This window comes from Artemia sp. Qi Xiang Cuo, chromosome 3 (genome assembly GCF_049724085.1).
Source record: "Artemia sp. Qi Xiang Cuo chromosome 3, ASM4972408v1, whole genome shotgun sequence".
Taxonomy (NCBI): Eukaryota; Metazoa; Arthropoda; class Branchiopoda; order Anostraca; family Artemiidae; genus Artemia; species Artemia sp. Qi Xiang Cuo.
The window spans coordinates 5,160,457-5,178,807 of record NC_142796.1 but is presented as its reverse complement, the minus strand read 5'-3'; the positions used below and the strand labels follow the sequence as shown (position 1 = coordinate 5,178,807).

The 18,351-nt window shown below is 35.8% G+C and overlaps 1 protein-coding gene across 2 annotated transcripts in view; it reads left to right on the top strand.

Annotated features, from left to right (window-relative positions):
* Window positions 1-18,351, top strand: part of Cals (calsyntenin 1) — a 292,310-nt gene that overhangs the window by 257,206 nt on the left and 16,753 nt on the right. For both annotated transcript variants that reach the window (XM_089108431.1, XM_089108432.1), the window contains exon 16: window positions 11,413-11,585. In XM_089108431.1, the coding sequence (XP_088964557.1) occupies window positions 11,413-11,585 (173 nt within the window). The remainder of the gene's footprint in view (window positions 1-11,412; window positions 11,586-18,351) is intronic.

Sequence of the window (18,351 nt, the reverse complement as noted above, 5' to 3'; positions counted from 1 at the left end):
AAATATTTTATGTTGAAAATGCAGAAGATCAGGGACCAAATCCACCTGAGGCCAGACTTTGACTGGTATGGACCCAACCACCAGTTATTACTTTCATGCAAAGTGGTGGATAACAGGAAATCCAATCGAGGTGTGTCCTCATATTAAGTAAAAAGGGTCTTAATATGCTGCGACTATTTTATCGTAGCACTATATTCCCTTCTGCACTTGTAATAATAAAAAATTATCACTAATTGCGGTTAGAGGACGTCTGGGCCCACAAAATAAGAAGAAGGCATACAAAAAAAGAAAATTATAAATAAGAATTAGTTAAGAAAGGAAGATTCTAGAGATTAATTAAAACATATCTTTTGAATCATATTCTGACACTAAATAGAGTTTTTTTTTTCATAGGCCTCACAATGGCGCTACAACTACCACTATTACTACTGCTACCATTACTATTACTACCACCACACTACTCCATTTACAATAGGCAAAATGTGATCTAAATCGAAAGACGCTATGTGCATGCACATTATCCCAAGAGCGTATCTCAGGAATTGATTTGGGTATTAAGTTGAAACTTTCAGAGAATCCTAAAAGGGGAAAATCATCTGCCCAAAAGGCAATATGTGCACGCTACTATCAGTACTCCTATTGCTGCTACATTTACTGCTGCTTCTATTGAAACTACTTGTAAAGGCAATACGTTAATACTGCTGCTGCTACTAGTACAACCGCTATTACTATTAATACTACTACTAGCAATACAAATACTACTACTAGCAATACAAATGCTACTACTAGGTCTACTATTATAAGTATGCATAAGGGTATGAAGGTGAAATTCTCAAGGATTTTTTTTTTGGGGGGGGGTGAACTTAATAACAGCACGCCGTCTGTATGCAGGTTGTCAAATGGGCGTAACAGCAATACCATAGGAACATTTTGGCGTGTGAAGTGGAAACTAACAGGACTTGTTGTGAGGGATGTTGAACTAACCAAAAGAAAATATTTTCATCCTAATTCTACTGCTTCTATTCGTACAACTGCTACTGCTACAGTTAATACTATTTCTACTGCTACAACTACTACTACTGCTGCTGCCACTAAAGATAAGGCTACTACTATTAATTCTACTGCTACTGTTGCTGCTACTAAAACTTATGGTATTAATACGAAAATTTTGGGAAATATTGAAACTGTATGGAGCTGAATCGAAACATACTATACCCACAAAGGTTGTTAGGAGAACGTATCAAAAATGCTTCAGGAACGGTTCATGGTATTAAGTTTAAACTTTCAGCATGCGTTGAAGGGGATGTTGAAAAAACCAAAAGTGCTATGCGCATACTGCTACTAATGGAACTATAACTATTGCTACTACGCAAGCTAAGACTATTAAGGTAAAGCTTTCAAGGAATATTTAGGTGGATGTTGAACTAAATCAAAAGTTTTAGTGCCATTTTTAAGAGTCAAAATAGGTTGGAGGGCAAGCAGGCCTCCTCCCAAGCCCATTCATTTTACAAACACAGCCAATCAAAATTGTTAGACAGTCATTTTGTTCAGCATTGTAGAACAGTCTATAATGCAACTATGTCTCTAGGGATATTGGGTATGTCAATCCCCCACAATTATGTTATCGCCCCATTGTGCTTTAAAATTAAATGTTGCTTTAAAACTAAAGCAAAAGCCATTATGTGTGTGGTTGCCAATAAGACACATCTGCAATATATTGAGAACGACTGGGGGTATTAAGTTGAAACTTTCGGGGCTATTGCTATTACTCATTCTGCTCTTACAATTCAAATAAATCGAAAGAGTGTAAGTGTATCCAAGTTGTCAAAGAGCATAGAAAGAATTTTATGGGAGTGATATTATATTTTATTTTTCAGATCAACTTGAGTAGGTATAAAATTAAATTAAACAAAACTATTTGTGTCAGGATTAAACATTGCGGAAAAAGTTTCTCCAACATACAAATAACAAGCCAAATTATGGATTCTTATACGAAAAAAACGTAAAAATATAATTTTTTTTCCATGAATTAGATTATGTCAATAGAAACGAACAGGAATTAATTTTAAAAACTTTTTCCACAAAACATAGTTTTTCAAAGAAAAGTAAAGAGCTCCATTAAACCAAAAATAACCAGAAAGAAAGTGAAATAATCTTCTAGACCAGAACACAATTTGCACTTCACTGAAAAAACAAACAAATGAAGGTGGATTGTCAGTTTAATATACATATGCTGATATCTTTTCCTTAAAGTTTCAAGGATTTTCTAGTCAAAAAAGTGAAAACATTTAAAATGTATTTTGTTTTCAGCAAAGTGAAACTTATGTTCCGGCATGGGGGTTCTTAGCACTAATGTTAATTTTTGCTGGTTTTGAGTTTGACTCGATTATTTATTGTAATTTCTGTTTGTTTCGTGTTTTATTTATTTATTGATGGTGTGTTGTGGTAGTTTTACACTTGGGAGATTATTTTACTTTATTTCTGGTCATTTTTAGTTTAATGAAGCTCTTTACTTTTCTTTGGAAAACTTGTTTTGTGGAAAATGTTTTTTTAAATTAATCTAATGAAAAGTGTTTCAATTTCAATTTCTACTCTTTGCATACTGCTGTATGCTCTTTTCCATTGTCACACCTTTTACTTCTTTGCTCTTCTACTATTAATCTATGTTTTTGTCTCTAATTCCTATATTACTATATTCTCATTATAGTAATTTAATGAGAATAGTTTCACAAATCTTTTAAATTCCATTGCGGTATTAGATAGGAGTTTTTTTTTTTTTTTTTTTAATAAGAATTATCTCAGTTTCTACTCTTTCTATATGGGTGTATGCTTTGTTCTATTGTTACCTCTTTACACTTTTACATCTGTGCTCTTCTAATATTATTTTATGATTTTATCTTTACCCTTTTTTGCTCCTTCATTAATGCATTTTGCTTTTGCCTTTAACTTTTTATTAACTTTTCTATTTGCCTTTCCCATTTAACCTTTTTTGCATTTACCTCTGTGCTATTCTACAATTACTATATTCTTTTACCTTTAACCTCTTTGCTCCTCAGTATATGGGCTTTTGCTTTTGACATCTTATTAATTGACCTTTTGCAATTTACCTTTTTGTGTATTTACCTCTTTGCTCTTCTATTACTTCTCTAGAATTTTATTTTTAACCGCTTTGCTCCTCAATTGCTCCTATCTGTATGTTTTTGCCTTTAACATATATTTAATTTTTCTACTTGCCTTTTACATTTGGCCTTTTTATGCTTATATCTCTATGTTCTTCTACTATTACTCTATGCTGTTGCATTTTAACCTCTATACTCCTGATTTATTGCACTGTGCTTGTGCCTTTAGTCTCATTTTAACTTTTTTACCTGCCTTTTGCACTTAAGCTTTTTATGTTTTTACCTCTATGCTCTTCTATTATTGATCTATGCTTTTATCTTTAACTTCTTTGCTCCTCTATCTATGTATTTTTAACCTTAACCTATTTAACTTTTCTACTTGCCTTTTATACTTGCCCTTTTTGTGCTTAAATCTCTATGCTCTACCACTATTATTCTTTACTTTTTAATCTCTATACTCCTCAATTATTGCATTGTGCTTTTGCCTTTAATCTCATTTTAACCTTTTTACCTGCCTTGTACACTTAAACTTTTTATGTTTTTACCTCTATGCTCTTCTGCTATCGATGTATGCTTTTACCTTTAACTTTTATACTTGCCTTTTATATTTGGCATTTTTATGCTTATATCTCTATACTCTTTAATTTTGATACTTACCTTATACGTTTAACCTCTATGCCCCTTAATTATTGCACTGTGCTTTTGCCTTTTACCTCTTTTTAACTTTTTTACCTGTCTTATACATTTCAGATTTTTATGCTTTTACCTCTATGCTCTTCTGCTATCACTTTATGCTTTAAAATGGCTGTAAAGATATTGAGCAGTAAATGTCAAGAATCACATTTTTCGTGTAAATAGGATCCCTTTGAGATTGCTTGCTGTCTAAATAGAAAAAATATAGCTCCGTTTTCTATTTGCCACTTTCATTCTGGGTCCGCTCCAGAATCCAAGTATCATCGACAATCATTAATTGATTGCCATTAGTTTCATTCTAAATAGTACTTTACAAGAAACCCAGTCCTTTTCTGTTTAGATTTAAAATGGGTAACACTATAGGCCATTGTGCTCCTAAATTCATAGAATTGCTTCATTATATATGTTCGTGTGTTTTTGTGTAGAAAAGGACGTAACGCCTAAGGGAGAAAGTGAAGAAAAATACGATAAAGGGAATATGGTAAGGAGCGTAAAGACAGATAACACAAAAATATAAATACGACAAACGGGTCTATGGCCAGTAAATGAAAACGAAGAAAAAAAAACGAATATTTCGCCCGTATCTAACAAAGCGTCTTCAGCGTAGAAAAATAAACTAAAAAATATACATAAAACTAAAATAGACTCACCTAAAAATATAATATACAATTATTTAATATTTACAATTTGAAGCTACCTTCGTGAAACCGCCTCACAAAAGTATTATATTTTTTAGTTTCAGTTTGTTTTTTTCTCTAAGCTGAAGACGCCTTGTTAGATACGGGCGAAATATTCGTTTCTGCTTTTTTTTTTCTTCGTTTTCATGTACTGGCCATATTGGCCACTTCAGCTTTAGATCTTTTGTTCGAGAGTAAAGACCCCAACCCTTAGAAGCAAAAGGGAATAAATATATGATATAAAAGGAGTAAATGATAATAAATTAGTTGGAATATGTTAATAGATCTCTGGAACTCTGCTTAGATATTAGTCTGTAGCTATTCTTTTACCTGGAATGAAAAATGACCCATATTCCCTCTTATTCTATTGTTCTATGCTTATACTCTTAAACTCATTGCCTTTTATTTATTTGCCTTTATCTTTTACACTTTATTCTTATACCTCTATGGTCCTCTGCTTTTGAATTACGCTCTTAACTTCGAAGTACCAAGGACGGTGAAAATGAAATATTGTTATATTCAATAAAATGAGAAAATCACAAAAAAGAGAGAAACGAGAACAATAACAGCCAGTAAAAAAAAAAAACAAAAGAAAAATCATGGAAATGTTTCGGTCGAGACCTCCGCTCAACCGTCTCAGTGCAGAATCAAGAAAATTAGAGATAAAAGTCCAAAGGACAATATAAAAACCAAACCTCAAAACAAACACTGAAACTAAAGTAGGACCCTTTTACTTTTTTTAATTGTACCCAAATTGTGGGTCTACCGAATGGGTAGACCCATTGGTAGACCATTACCTTTTCTGTTCATTTTTATAGTTATGAATTACTATTATGAACTTATTTCTCATCTTGTATACGAAACTGAACTTTTTGTAAAAAAAACATTTTATTTTAATATTGTTTTTGATAATTAACAGCCAGGGAAAAACAGAAGAAAAATCATGCAAATATTTCAGTCTAGACCTCCAACCAACCATGCTCAATGCATAATAATAATTAAATACAGATAAAAGTCCAAAGGACAATATAAAAACCAAACCTAAAAAAACATTGAAACTAAAATAGGACCCTTTCCAAGCAACGATGGAAAGGTAACTAAATAAAAAAAAATATAATACTGAATGATATTAATTCACAATTTCATTTTATGTAAAGCATTCTTTAAAGCTAATCGGTTACTAGGTAGGTTACGGAATATGAGTTTGTGGATAAAAAAAACGACCGGGATTAATAATTTCATCATAAATGAGGCTTAGATAAATTTCTACTGTGTCTTTATTAAGGGCTACCCTTTTTTGAATGAGCTTTTTTATTTCAACTGCCTCCCTGAAAACTTGCACGAGACCTTTAACAGGGGCCATAATTTTTTACTGCCTGTTATTGTCCTCGTTTTTCTCTTCTATGTGATTTTTTCGTTTTGTAATGATTAGCCAGTGTGGTCTCAGCAGTAATTTGTTGTACTTAATTTATTTAATATAATAAAATTTATTTAACAATTAATAATTGAATTTATTGATAATTAAATATTATTAATTTATTTTATATATTATATCTAAAATTTGCACAGTCGTAATATGTCTTAAAAATTAGGAAAAATCTGGGATCCAGTTTTAAATGAAAAGTTTATCCAATTGGTGTTATGCAGCTTTTGGTAGCAGCGTGCACCGAGAAAAAGAGCTGGGCTGAAACCCGGGGGAAAAAGCTAAGAACAAGTAGCACTAAATAGCCTATGAAGGTGTTACCTCTTCTTAGAAAGCCTGGTTGTTTGTGGGAATTTAAAGACTGTTAGTTTTATTGTTTTTACAGAAAAAAAGCGTTATCGAATTTAACTAAATAGTTTCGCTTATACATTTTCACGGTTCAACGTGGAAATACTAACAAAAATGTGGACAGGACAGCCCTAATAATTTAGAAATGAAACAACCAAAAGAAACACCTCACTATAATTGTGGTTTTTTATGTGAATAGACCTAAGATGTGTCCAGGGGGGCAAAATAGCTTTTACTTTGATATCCTTGGGTGATTTAACCTTTTACTTATATGCTTATCTGCTATCGCTCTATGCTTTTGCTAATAACTTCTTCGCACTTTTCCTCTTATTTCCTTGTTTTTTTAATTCTTATTTCTCTTATTTGCTTCGTACTTTTCTTTTGCTACTACTCCATGGTTTTACCTTCAACCTCCATTTACCTTTACCTTGTTCCTCCTCTATATTCTACTGTTATTACTCTATGTTTTGGAAATGGCTTTGAAGATGTTGAACAGCTTCTAGATTTAAAGGGGGGGGGGTTATTGCCCCGCCTAAATTTTGGAAAGCAACTTTTTCTGATATTCGCATTACAAAAAAAGAAGGAAAAAACTGTCCTCCTGGCTTTTTAAAATAGGTATTTTGCATATTCATTTTTTTTAAAATAGAAAAATGGCCTTCTGACATTTTGCGAATTGGAGCTTCTGAGCGGGTACCATAAGGGATCACAGTTTTAGCGTAGATTAAACTCTTTTAACATTGCTAGCTGTCTAAATAGAAAAAAAATAGCTCAATTTTTCTGTTTGTCACTTCCGTTCTGGATGTGTTCCAAAATCGAGTATCATTCGCACCAATTAATTAGTTGACACTACGTTCATCCTAGAATGGGGAATAACAAGCAGCTCAGCGCCTCGCTATATTATGTATAAGGGGGTAACACTATTTGTCTCAGTCTGCATTTAAATTATAAAAGTTAACCAAAATTTTCTGTTAGAGGGTGTCTTCGTACAGGGAACGAACGCAAAGCCATTAGAAAAATAAGAAATCAAAACCTATGTTTGCCCATATTTAAATTACAATATTTTTATCGATCTTTTCGGTTCTGTTTAAATGTTAGAACGAAGGTTAATATTACGAGTATTTATAATAAAAATTGTTCCGTTTTTAGTTTTTATTCTATTGTTTTCTTATCAACCTCGATTTGTCATTCCTGGTTTTTCCAGTTGTCTCTTACCGTCTCTTTATGTTTGCAACTTCATCCTCTATTTTGAAAGGAGTGATACAGTAATGATTGGTTTATTATTACAACTGTCCCCCCCCCCCATCTCTCTCTTTCTCATCATCTCTCTTTATCTTCAGAGGCTTGGTTGCTTCACCTTTCAACTATGCTGAATAAAGTGGCTCATCGAATGGTCATCTCAAAATTTTTACCGGGTATCATAGGCAGTGCGATAGTGCTGCCTAAGTAAAGAACGATGTGGGCACAATGTATTTTCATTTCCTCCATATCCGGGCACTTTGTATCGAAGGAGTTGTTGTAGAAAGTTCGAAAAGGGCTCATTCGATTGGAAATTGGAGTGGCTAGTGCCCCTTTTAATATTCGAAAGTGATTGGAGGGCTACTAGCCCCCCCCCCCGCACATCATTCCCCCAAACACATCAAATCAAAATTTTGAGATAGCCATTTTTTTAAGCGTAGTTGATTTCCAGATAGAAAATATGTTTTTGAGGAAGACACTCCCCCACAACCCTCAGGGCAAGGGTTTTAAGTTATGCCCTGTGGGTATATAAGAACGATGTTGGCATAATGTATTATTTATTATTTTTTTTCCTTTAGAGCAGGGCACCTCGTATCGAAAAAGTTGTCGTAGAAACTTCGAAAAGGGCTCATTCAATTGGAAATTGGAGTGGCGTGTGCCCTTTTTAATAGTCGAAAGGGATTGTAAGGCAACTAACAACCCGTCCACGCCCACCATTTCCCGAAACACATTCAATCAAAATTTTGAGATAGACATTTTTTTCAGCGTAGTTTATTTCTAGATAGAAATTATGTTTTTGAGGAGGACACTCCCCCACAGCCTTCAGGGCGAGGGTTGTAAGTTTTGCCCTGGGGGCATATAAGGTTTTTATAGAAGGCGTTGTCGTAGAAACTTCAAAAAAGGCTCATTCGATTGGAAATTCAAAATTTTGAGATAGATATTTTGTTCAGCGTAGTTGATTTCAACATAGAAATTATGTTTTTGAGGAGGACACTCCCCCACAGCCTTCAGGGCGAGGGTTGTAAGTTTTGCCCTGGGGGCATATAAGGTTTTTATAGAAGGCGTTGTCGTAGAAACTTCAAAAAAGACTCATTCGATTGGAAATTCAAAGGACTAGTGCCCTTTTTAATAATCGAAAGTGATTGGAGGGCAAATAGCCCCACCACGCCTATCATTCCCCCAAACATATCCAATCAAAATTTTGAGATAGCCGGTTTGTTCAGCGTAGTCGATTTCCCGATAGAAAATATGTTTTTGAGGAGGACACTCGCACAACCCTCGGAGCAAGGGTTTTAAGTTATGCCCTGAGGACATATAAGAACGATGTTGGCACAATGTATCATTTATTATTATTTTTATTTTTTTAGAGCAGGGCACTTCATATCGAAGAAGTTGTCCTAGAAACTTCGAAAAGGGCTCATTCAATTGGAAATTGGAGTGGCTTGTGCCCTTTTTAAAAGTCGAAAGTGATTGTAAGGCAACTAAAGCCTTTCCACGCCCACCATTTCCCGAAACACATCCAATCAAAATTTTGAGATAGCCATTTTTTCAGCGTAGTTGATTTCCAGATAGAAACTATGTTTTTGAGGAGGACACTCCCCCGCAGTCCTCAGGGCAAGGGTTGTAAGTTATGCCCTGGGGGCATATAAGGTTTTTATAGAAGGCGTTGTCGTAGAAACTTCAAAAAAGGTTTATTCGATTGGAAATTATAAGGGATAATGCCCTCTTTAACAGTCAAAAGTGATTAAAGGGCAACTAGCGCCCCCCCCCCCGCCCATCATTCCCACAAACCCACCCAGTCAAAATTTTGGAGATAGCCAGTTTTTTCAGCGTAGTTGATGACACTCCCCCGCAACCCTCGGGGCAAGGGTTTTAAGTTATGCCTTAAGGGCATATAGGAACGATGTTGGCACAATGTATTATTTATTATTTTTTCCTTTAGAGCAGGGTACTTCGTGTCGAAGAAGTTCGTAGAAACTTTGAAAAGGGATCATTCAATTGGAAATTGGAGTGGCTTTTGCCCTTTTTAATAGTCGAAAGTTATTGGAGGGCAACTAACCCCCCTCTCACACACACCTTTTCCCCAAACACATCCAATCAAAATTGTCAGATTGCCATTTTATTCAACGTAGTTTTAAGTTCTTTAAATTAGGTCTTTGAGGATGACAACCCCCTCACAACCCTCAGGGCAAGGGTCGTAAGTTATGCCCTGGGGACATTTAAGGTTTTTATAGAACGCGTGTCGTAGAAACTTCAAAAAGGGCTCATTCGATTAGAAATTGAAATGGCCAGTGCCCTTTTTAATAGTTGAAAGTAATTGGAAGGCAACTAACATCCCTTCAACCCCCACCATTTCCCAAAACACATCCAATAAAAATTTTGAGATAGCCATTTTGTTCCACGCAGTTTAAAGTTCAGGAAATACTACGTTTGAGCAGGACACTCCCCCCACAGTGCTCAGGGCAAGGGTTATAAGTTATGCCCTGGGGGCATATAAGTTTTTATTGAATCTTTGTCGTAGAAACTTGAAAAAGGGCTCATTCGATTGGAAATTCAAAGTTCTAGTGCCCTTTTTAATAGTCGAAAGTGATTTGAGGGCAACTAACCCCCCTCTCACGCCCACCTTTTCCCCAAACACATCCAATCAAAAGTTTTAGATAGCCTTTTTGTTCAGCGTTGTTAATTTCCAGATAGAAATTATGTTTTTGAGGAGGATACACCCCCACAGCCGTCAGGGCCAGGGGTGTAAGCTATGCCCTGAGGGCATATAAGGTTTTCATAGAACGCATTGTCGTAGAAACTTCAAAAAGGGCTCATTCGATTGGAAATTAAAATCGCTAGTGCCCTTTTTAATAGTCGAAAGTGACTATTAATATACATATGAATACAAATGAATGTGCATTGTCAGTTTAATTTACATATACTGATATTTAGTAATCAAAATGTTAATATTATTTGATTTATTAAAGTTATAAAAGTAAAAACATTTATATTTTTTTCAGTAAAGTGCAAGTTTTGTTCTGGCCTTGGGAAGGCAAAGGGGTTTTGAGCCCAACTTATGTTAATTTCTGCTCGTTTTGAGTTTGACTCGGTTATTTATTGTAATTTCTGTTCGCTTTGGGTTTCATTTATTTATCGATGCTGATTTGTGGTAATTTCACGCTTGGTAGATTATTTTATTGTATTTTTGCTCATTTTTTGTTTAATGGAGTTCTTTACTTTTCTTTGAAAAACTTATTTTGTGGAAAAAGTGTTTTAATTAATCACTTGGGAAAAAGCGGTAGGGTAAGGCAAGAAAGGGTATTTGAATGGAAATCCAATCTTTCTCATCACTTGAAAAAGGTACCAGAACTTTCAGTTTTCGTTTGAGTAAGCCCTCTTCTGATCTTTTACGGCAATTGGCTCACTATAATCATAATTATAGTGTTTAGTGTTTGTTTTAAGGGTTTTAAATCTTATGTGGATCCTTAAGTTTGTCTCATCACTACTTTACAGACTCTCTCTCTCTCTCTTCACTCTCTTCACTATTCCAGCCTAGCCATTAGAACTAACCTAGATCTGTTAGTCAGCAGACGACTTATAAAACTTAGTAATGAGGCTGGGAGGAGTAGTATATAGATTGTGGGTTTTAAATCTTATGTGGATCCTTAAGTTTGTCTCATCACTACTTTACAGACTCTCTCTCTCTCTCTCTCTCTCTCTCTCTCTCTCTCTCTCTCTCTCTCTCTCTCTCTCTCTCTCTCTCTCTCTCTCTCTCTCTCTCTCTCTCTCTCTCTCTCTCTCTCTCTCTCTCTCTCTCTCTCTCTCTCTCTCTCTCTCTCTCTCTCTCTCTCTCTCTCTCTCTCTCTCTCTCTCTCTCTTCCTTCGCTTGCTTTCTCATCTTTTAACAAAGAATTAAAGATTTGTGGTGTTGTAGGTCATGCTGTTACCATTGTAGTAATTGTTTGTGCCAGTTTCCTCATATTGATGATAACACTCGGAGTTGTCCGTGTTCGGGCCGCCCAGAAGAGAGCTAAAGATGAAGCCAATGCAGAGTCTGAAATGGCATGGGATGACATGGCCTTAAATATCACTGTGAATCCTTTAGAGGTTAGTTCTTTCTAAATTTCCGTCAAGAAAGTTTAGTGAAACCGATCAGAGACTAAATTTTCCAAGTCCAAAAAATGCTAGTTATGGAGTCGGTGTTGCTCCTAATCGCTATTAAGGGAGTGCTGGGAAGTTACACTAAGAGTTGGAAAAATAAACAAACTCCAACTCTAGTAGGTTACATTTCAAAATTTTATTGTTAAAGTAACTCTATTTTATTAGAATATTAATGATTAGAAGTCCTCCAAAAAAAAAGTCCCCCCAGATCCCATCCCCAAATACCAGTGAAACTGATACCCATATTGGCTGGTCAAGCTCACTATCTGAAAGTTCACATGATAGCCCCAATTCTGAGAATAGGACAATGATCGGTTTAGGGACTAATGTCACTATAAATAATGAATATGGGTTTCAAGAGGTCCTTTCTAGAAGCTCTCGGAAAAGGAAAAAAATATCCCCAATCAAAAGCATTTCCCCTCTCCCTGCCCAAGATCCTCCCTCCCAAAACTTAGGAATTTACCTTAAAATTACTCCTACTACCCCCTTTGAAATAAAAAGATTACTGCAATAAGAGTTGCAATTTTCAAACTGATAAAATCAATGTTTTCTTTTAATGTTCACCGTGATGGATCTCTGCTAATAGCTGTCCAAGATCAAAAATCAGCAGACACAATAATTAATCTAAAACTCCTTCTGAATGCCCTAGTCAATGCACTTAAATGGAACCCAAAAGAATCCCTAGCAAAAATAGTAGTTTATAATGGTCTCCCAGAAATACCCATTCAGGAGTTATACGATGGGGTCTCAGATAGGGCTGGCAACACAATCCCAGTTGAAGATGTTACCCAACTTGGTAAACCTAACTCTAATTGCCTAAAAACAAGCATATCCTTCTTATTTACACTGAAGGAAAAAATTAATATCCCAGAAAATTTATTCCTATTTGGGCAAATCAAACCGCACAAGGAATACAAACCAAAGCTTATCCAGTGTCAGAAGTGTCTCAAACTATGACACACAACAAACAACTGCAATGAAATTCTTCTAGAGTGTAGTAATTGTAAAGCATTCCATCCTAAAGATCTGACAACTTGCAACAACACTCAGCCTACATGTATCAATTGCAAAGGCCCACATGAATCTATCAATAAATCACTATGCCCTGCATATAAGAAAATAGCGCTAACACTCCAAATAGCAACAGAGAAGGCCATTCCATGCCCCTTTGCAGCAATGGAAGAAAATTCTGCCCAAAAATACCACATACAGCCCGTAATGAAACCAACCTAACCCCCCGAAGTCAAACGCCCCCAATGCATCAAGTACCCCGTATAAAACACCATCCTCTAAGCCCCCTAGCTCACGTCCCTATCAGAAGGAATCACCAAGTCAACAAGCCTCCTTGCCCGGTGAGATGAGGTCAGCCTGGCCCCCCCTCCCAAGAAGAAACAAACCAGAAACACTACCAGGAATTAATCCCTAAACTGGCAAACAGGATGCACAACCAAGCATGCAAACCCCAAATATATGCCTACTCATTCTAAACTTTAATGCAGTTCAGGCCATGAGCATACATCAACTACAGAAAAAAAAAATCATTGCAGAATTGGCAAAAATCTACATCCCTGATGATATGCTCATTCAAGCAAAAAAAAGATCATGCTTTACTTTTAACAAAGCTAAACATTGATACACGGTCATATGAAAAATAAATCAACAGAACAACACATATCAATACTCCAGTGGAACGTAAGATCACTCACAGAAAATAAGCTAAATGAACTAATATCTTTTATGAATAATAAATCCATTAATATTTCTTGCCTCCAGGAAACTCATTGAACCCAAAATCAACAAATTAAGTCTCTGGGATATACTATCCTGAGAAAGGATAGATCATCAGAGAGAAAAGGAGGTGGAGTAGCTTTAATAATTAATAATAATATAAAATTTTGTGGCATCAACTTTCCAGATTTTGCAAATCATGTTGATGCAATTGGTATCAGTGTTTGGCTGAATAATACAAAAACCTACATAATAAGCTTTTATAACCCTAATGGCCAAACTACAGATGCCATGGATTTCTTCAATTATATAAATAATTCTAATATGTTAAAAAATATCATTATTTGTGGAGACTTCAATGCCCATAGCCTTTTGTGGGGGAATAAACCAGCAAATAAAGCTGGTAAATTGATTGAGAATATGACTTCAAATAATATTGAATTAGCTGTTGCTACCCCTCCAAACCTGAATACATATTTCAACCCCAAAAGTGGCTGATTCTCTACAATTGACCTACAAATTGTGTCATTAAATATTTTGAATAAAATTTGTATAAATAAAATTGATAGTCTATGTACTGACCACTTTGCTATAGTTTGCTCCCTAAATGAACCTGCTGAAACCCGATCACACACCTCAAAATATATCAACACTAAAGCAATTTGGTCTCTGTTCCAAAATAATCTAAATGATGAAATTACAAGTTTCACCCAAAATTCATGCATTTCAGACACAGCAGTTGACACACATGCTGAAGTATTGGCATCTTTACTAATAAATACAGATAATCATGCTATCCCCAGGACAACACCCAAAAAAACCTTCCCTAAACACATTCCCAAAGCATGGTGGACAAATGAGTGCCAAAATAAATGGAAAACAAAAAAGGCAGCTAGGAGAGCATTCATAAAAAAAACCATCACCTACTACATATTAAAAAAAATTACAAGCAGAATCTAATCTAAAAAGGACTATAATAGATGCTAAATATAAATACTGGAATAATTTTGCAAATAATCTCTCCAGAGAGACACATAAGCCAATTATCAATAAAGTGATAAGCCAAATCTGTGGGAAAAAGACTTCCCCCAACCCACTCCTGTATGAGCTTATACATAATAATACCCATTATGACAATGATAATGAAAAAGCTAAGCTATTTGCAACTCTATTTGTTAATAAGCTAACATCAAATAATCAAAGCAAAATATTCCCACTTCCTGTGAACCCAAGTTACCAACCACGCCCAGGATCCGAGTATATAGCTAGTCCATTTTCAATCCAGGAAATGAATAATGCAATACCTCATATTAGGACCAAAACTAGCAGCAGCTGTGACAATATACACCCTACATGGATAAAGAATCTCACCCCTTCATACAAACAGGAACTGCTAAACTGTTATAATCGTGCTTGGGCATCTTCTATGTTCCCCAATATATGGAAATTTTCGTCGCTCCTACCAATCCTAAAGAAAAATAAACCCAAAGATAACCCTGAGTCCTATAGGCCCATAATGATTACTCCTGTGATGGGAAAAATAATAGAGAAAATGATCTATCACAGACTCCTGGTTTGTTGAAAAAATAATATGATCCCTCATACTCAAACTGGATTCAGGAAACACCACTCCTCAACAGATGCTTTCATTTTGCTAAAATATGCAATAAATGAATTATTCTAAAAAAAATAATGTCCTAGTTGCAGCTTTCCTAGATTTTGAAGGGGCATAAGACAATGTGAACCACCAAACCCTTTTAAACAAACTTGCAAACCTTGGACTACCCCCCCAAGCTAGTATCTGTTATAAAATCTTTCATAGAAGTGCGAAGTTTCATTGTTTGTGTTGGTTTAGCCTCTTCACCCCAAAAGACAATAACCAAAGGCCTACCTCAGGGAGCAGTCCTCAGTTCCCTCATTTTTTCCCTATATCTCTAGGACATGAACCTCCCCCACACGAATCTACAATATGCTGACGATCTGGTGCTATGGTCATCTGGCAAAACCTTTGAGATAGCACAGTCAAATCTGCAAAAGTCACTTTTCCAATTTGAAAAATTCTCTCAACATTCAGATTTACCCATTGCACCTACCAAGTCAAAAATAATCCAATTTCACCGAATGCGGAACCAAGTTAATGCAAAACTAACTCTAAATGGAACAACTGTTCCAGAAGATAATCATATTAATTACCTAGGTCTCATGCTTGACCAAAATCTTAATTTCCACCTCCACATCACAAACACAATAAAAATATGCTACAGAAAAACAAATATACTAAAAAGACTTCTTTCCACACCCTGGGGCTGTAAGGAGAAAACCTTGCTCCAGTTTTAAAAATCACATATAAGACCCCATATTGACTATGGGCTCATCGTCTATGGTGCATGTGCAAAGACCCAGATGCCAAAAATTGAAACAACTCAAAAGGATATAATACGTCTGATATTTGGTCTTAGGAAACCCACAAGCACCAAGTTTCTGCTTATGGAGAGTGGATTAACAACAATAAGGGAGAGACGTAGCTTTCTCTTGACAAAACATCTTACAAAAATTGAATCAAATAGCTCACACACCCTACATAATTGATTAAGAAATCCAGTCATGTATTGAGGCATTGCAGATGAGTATGCCAATATTCAGAAGAAGTTCCCTGTACCAGCAAAGTCTATTGCACCTACTTTCCCCCAATCCCCTCCCATGGAATTGGTCAATTCCCATAATAAATACTGATTTCTCAAAGTGGAATAAAGATCTAACCCCCATTGCTTTTGTCCAGAAAAAATTTGCTGAACTTAATACAATTACTTATAAAACCACTTCCAAATATTTTTTGATGGGTCCAAAATAAATGAGAAAGTAGTAAGTGGCGCTTTCCTTCCTCACCTGAAAATTGTAATGGGCGAGAGATTATAATAATGTATCTATAATGTTTGCTGAGTTAAAAGCCTTAATCATGGCATTAGAACACCTTAAGGAAAACCGACGTTTGATTGCAAATTCAAATAATATTATAGTATATTCCGACTCTTTGTCAAGCCTTGAGTTGCTGGCCTCAGCTCCTCAGTATAAGTTGGACATTGACACTTATCATTGTCTCAATATTATAGATAAACTTGCTTCAAGTGGCATAAGAACTTATTTTCAATATATTCCTAGCCACTCTGGCATAAGTGGTAATCATCAGGTTGATGAAATAGCAAAAAATGCTATAAATATTGACCAGCCAAGTGGGAGACCAATCCCGATTAGAGATATTTACCGATGGAGGCTATCAGATATTGATTTTAATAAGAATAATCCTATCCTTTCCCACTTTCCCAATAAGTATTTTTCTAAAATTTACCACAGAATTCGTTCTGGAACAAATGGACTAAGTTTTCTTGCATTCTTGTATAAGTTTTCTAATTCAAGTGGTTCAATTCCCCTGTCCCCTCTTTGCAGGCATTGTAATATGAATAATGAAACAATTGACCATTGCCTATTTGAATGTAATATGCTGACGTCTGCATAACATACCTTGCTTTGTAAACTGTTAAAATGCTTCAAACACCACAAAATCTCACTATCAGCCAAGAGCCTAGCCAACTATACCTGCACACAGAGCATAGAAATCGACATCTACCATCTCATAATTGAACTCCTAGAGTCAAAAGATCTACTGAAAGATATCTGAAAATATCTAATATATATGAGGCAATCAAGCCAGTAGCCCTGTAGCCCACAGAGCGAAGCAAAAGTAAAAGGGCTAAATAGTACTACTGAAAAGCCCGCCTGCTGTTAAATAGAAGAAGAAGAAGAAGACGAAAAGCCGAAATTGTGAACCAAAATCCCTCTTCTGGGCGTAAAAAAAAGCCTGTTTATTTTGTTTTCCATACTATTTTACCTTCTGCTTTGCCTTTTTTTCCATCGGATCAAATGGCCGAGAGCAACTTCTACTTCTTCTTGGGCTGCTGTTCGGTGATCTTGACCACGTTGTTAGTGTTATACCTTATGGGCCTAATGGTCCAGTACAGGCTCTCTACAAAGGTGACAAATGCAGTAACGATTTCAAAAATGCTTAGCTACTTATGAGTATTCATTTATTGGAAAACTGGTATCAAAAATCAGACTATTAATGTAAATAAGTATGGCAGTCTTTGGCCATAGTTTCGCATATTCAAAAGAAGAAGAAAAAAAAAAAACCTGTAGCTGCTGCCTTGTAGATTGCACAAATCCATAGGTCTATGCCCGAACGAGCGATGTAAGCCTGATTGTAGAAGCATAAGAAAATGTATTTCGTTTCCGCTCTCAAGATCAGCCCGGCGATTTTTGCCGTGTAGGAGACATCCGAAACAGTGGACAAGTAATGTAAAGCAGGGGTTTTGATTTTGTTTTCTTTTAGGAGAGATACTTGCAGCTTAAACATTCACTTGAGCTCCTTACCCTCTTACGTCGTTCATCTGCACCTGACTTAAACTAAAGCCGCAGTTCCACTAGACTGAACGCACTCGTCTGCCGTCGCGTTTGCTCTAACACACTTGAGACATGTTAAGAGTGAAGTATCGCCCTCTGAGACACGCGATAAAAGTTTACTTATTTTAATTCCAGACATGGCCTGCATGTTAGTTATAAGGGTCACACGGTTGAGCGAATTCCGATGATCTGTTTTCACGTCTTTCAACGTAGAAAAGAACCACTCTACAACTGCATTCGAAAACGGCAAGGTCAAAAGATACTGCACAACCCCAACTATGTTGGGGAATCTCTGCGTACCATTTGGCGTTTCAAAGAAGCCACATGGAGCCAGAAATCACAGACGTCAGTCACATCTGAAAGATCAAAGATCAGTAGTCTCCGCCATTCTTCTATAATTTTTCGTGCATCCCACGGTGGTGCCTTATACCGCTGAAGGATCTTTTGGAGAATAGTGACAGCACCGATATTCAAAGCTTTCACAGGGTCAAGTATTTTGCACAATGTAAACAGTTCATCTTCAAATGAA